The 3,038-nt window shown below is 40.3% G+C and overlaps 1 protein-coding gene across 1 annotated transcript; it reads left to right on the forward strand.

Annotated features, from left to right (window-relative positions):
- The first annotated feature begins 796 nt into the window (after window positions 1–796).
- On the forward strand, window positions 797–2,487 carry LOC106410107. The gene is made up of 4 exons (XM_013850601.3): window positions 797–1,408; window positions 1,522–1,674; window positions 1,757–1,962; window positions 2,047–2,487. Exons 1-4 carry the CDS (start codon window positions 926–928, stop codon window positions 2,252–2,254), a joined length of 1,050 nt encoding a protein of 349 aa, XP_013706055.1. The 5' UTR covers window positions 797–925; the 3' UTR covers window positions 2,255–2,487.
- Window positions 2,488–3,038: the final 551 nt, after the last annotated feature.

The following is a 3,038-nucleotide window of genomic DNA, read 5'->3' on the forward strand; positions in this document are numbered from 1 at the left end:
TTTGATGATGAAACACAGCAGAATTTCTATATCCCAGCGTGGCTGATGGTTTGAAGATCCTTCCGGTGGTATGCACTTTCTAAAAATGCGATTTAGTGTTCAAGTTTCACATTTCATTTAGATTTGTGTTTAGTTTTAGGCTGAGGATACAAAAAGTAATTGCCGAAGGAGGATGATCTCAGTTCGGAATGCGCCTTTTGGTGATGATACTATGGTGCATAGACTAAATTCAGAACTTTTGGAGACCATTAGGTTGGATTTAACTTAGAACCCGTTGTGTTCTATTGACATTTTTCGCGAGGTCGAATTAGGGGTTTAAGAAACGGTTCAGTCCAGATTCTGGAATGAATTCGTTTTTACTGTGGTGGAAAATACAGTATCATATATGGTTAGGTAGTGTACGATCTTTTTAAATATCTTTAGGTGATATTAGATCTTCTAATTGTATATGGGGTTAAAATTTTGTGGATGTTGTAATCTTGTATTCCATATCTGGTTAGTATAGAGCTGAAGTTGAGAAAAAAATGATCAAAAGATTCAACTATTCAAGCTTTCTTGCTCTGTTTCGTCTCTCGTCGTCCTGGTAAAATCGAGTTAAAGTGGGTGTCGTTTAATTTATACTAAACTGACTTGGTGTTTGTTTCCCCATCGGAGAAACGTAAGTCACATATGTCATGTTGTTTTCGTGAGACGCGCGCATCTCTTACTTTTCGTACACGCGTCCTCTAGGAAAATCGACACGACTTCCGACTTAAATGACTAAAATACCCTCACACGCATCGTCTGCTCAGCGATCTCAAATTAAAAATCCGAGGGTACTGTAGTCAAATGAGTAACACTCACCACGAATTAGAGATATCTCCCGACCAAAGCTATCTCTTTGCTTCTCTGGTTCTGCTTCTTCCTCATTTTCATTAGTGTTTTCATGGCGGCGGTCATCGGAAACGTGGCGCTGTTACTCGACGTTAACTCTCATCGTACGGTGATCACTGATCGGAGAATTCGATTAGCGGTTGTTGACGTCGTTCTGAATCTACCGAAGAGAGACTCACACAACAGTTACGTTTCTTCTCACTACGCGGCTCTCTCCTCCAACAAGCCTCTTGAATCGGAAGGAGAGGCTCGAGTTCGCCGGGGATTGAAGCGCGGAAAGGCGAATTCCAGGGCTAACGCCGTGGATTACGACGAGGCGGGATCCAGCGACGAGGGTGACGGAAAGGAGAGCGACGACGAAGAAGAGAAAGCGTACGATGTTGAGAAGGAGATGAAGAGGAGAGCTAAGGAGTTGCAGGATATGAAGGAGCTTGAGAGGAAAGCAGAGGAGTTGCAGTATAAGATTGATGAAGAAGGTGGTGATGATGATTCTGAGGAGAAGAAGAGGATGAGGGTTAAGAGAGAGCTCGAAAAGGTGCGTTCTTTTAGGGTTATGTTACTTAATTAAATGTTGTTTGTTACTTGCTCATGAAGCTTTTAAGATTAGTTTAGTTGAGATGAGGTCATTGAAGAGATTGGTGAGAGCAGGTAGCTCAGGAGCAAGCGGAGAGGAGAGCAACTGCAGAGTTGATGTTTGAGTTGGGTCAAAAGGCTTATGGTAAAGGCATGTATGGACGAGCAATAGAGTTTCTTGAAGGAGCTCTTACCATTATCCCAAGGCCAACGCTCTTTGGTGGTGAGGTTGGTCGATAAAACACCATTTAGGTATTTTCCTCTTTTTTTTAATAAAAAATTATTAGCTAATGATTTGTTGATTGGCCAGATTCAAATTTGGTTAGCTATGGCATATGAGGCCAATAATCGCCACGCTGATTGCATTGATCTTTATCAGCAACTAGAGAAGAGACACCCGAGTCCTGGTATCCGTCGTCAAGCCTCTGAGCTTAGGTATATCTTGCAAGCTCCTAAGCTCAAGATCTCTCAGGAGGAGATGGTTACCATACCCATGATTGGTTCAAGCTACGACAGGTATTCATTTATGTTATGTGTCTTTTAGGCTCATGCGTATATCGACATCACTTGTAGTGGTCTTTGATATTATGTTGTACACAGCTATGCAGTGACATGGAGTGACAAGGAGAGGGACAAGGACAGGAGAATGAATGCATCGACTACGAATCAGCTCAACTCGAGTGAAGACTTTCTAGGAAAGCTCTTGGTTTGGCGACCGCCTGTCGGGATGGAGAAGAACAAAGTCTTTTGGCTTTCTTTGACATTGTGGTTCGGTTTAGTTGGAGCAGCACTTTTACTGCAAAGATAAGTGAAAGAGGAGGAATAAACTCTTTCTTCCCAGGCGTGGTACTGTTTCGTCTCTCTCTCTCTCTCTCACTTGTCTTGTAATTATATTTGAATATATGGATGTATAAACTTGCAAGTAGATGTAATCATATCTCATTGTAGATAAAAAGTGTTTGATGCCTGGAGCTATATCACTTTGTTCTGTATTACTATTGTAATTGTTTATTTAATGAATTAAAGAAGTTTGAAAACTCACGTCACGTGTCTTGAGACAAGCATCAGTTCACGAGTATGTGTATTGACTTCTGGTTCACGTAATGGAAGATAACATATACAATTAATTGTGGATTATTCATCGTACTAAATCGTATAGTATAAACTCGCCTCGTGTGGAGCCATGTCTTGTGCTAAATGAAAGAAAATTGATAATTTTATTGACGAGTTGTTTATAGATTTGTGTACTCACTGGTTCTTTACAATATTAAATGGTACATTGCCGTTGTGTATCATAGGAATGTACGAGACTAAAGTGGTAGAGTACGCTACAGAACAACATATCGATGCTTGTGGGTTGGTCAACATATTGGAGCCGGTTTATACTTGCTTCCAGTGCCATTACGTGGTCCATCGGAGTTGTATCGACTTACCCCAGCTAATTTTAAGTTTTCCTTAAGCAATATATCCCCTATGTATTATTTGTGAAACATTACAACTTTTTTTTTGTAGTCACGTGTCATCACTAAGATGATTTTTAGAATTATTAGAGAAATAGGTTGGTCCATCTAATTATATAATAAACTTTTTAT

Source organism: Brassica napus, chromosome C7 (genome assembly GCF_020379485.1).
Source record: "Brassica napus cultivar Da-Ae chromosome C7, Da-Ae, whole genome shotgun sequence".
In the NCBI taxonomy this organism is placed as follows: Eukaryota; Viridiplantae; Streptophyta; class Magnoliopsida; order Brassicales; family Brassicaceae; genus Brassica; species Brassica napus.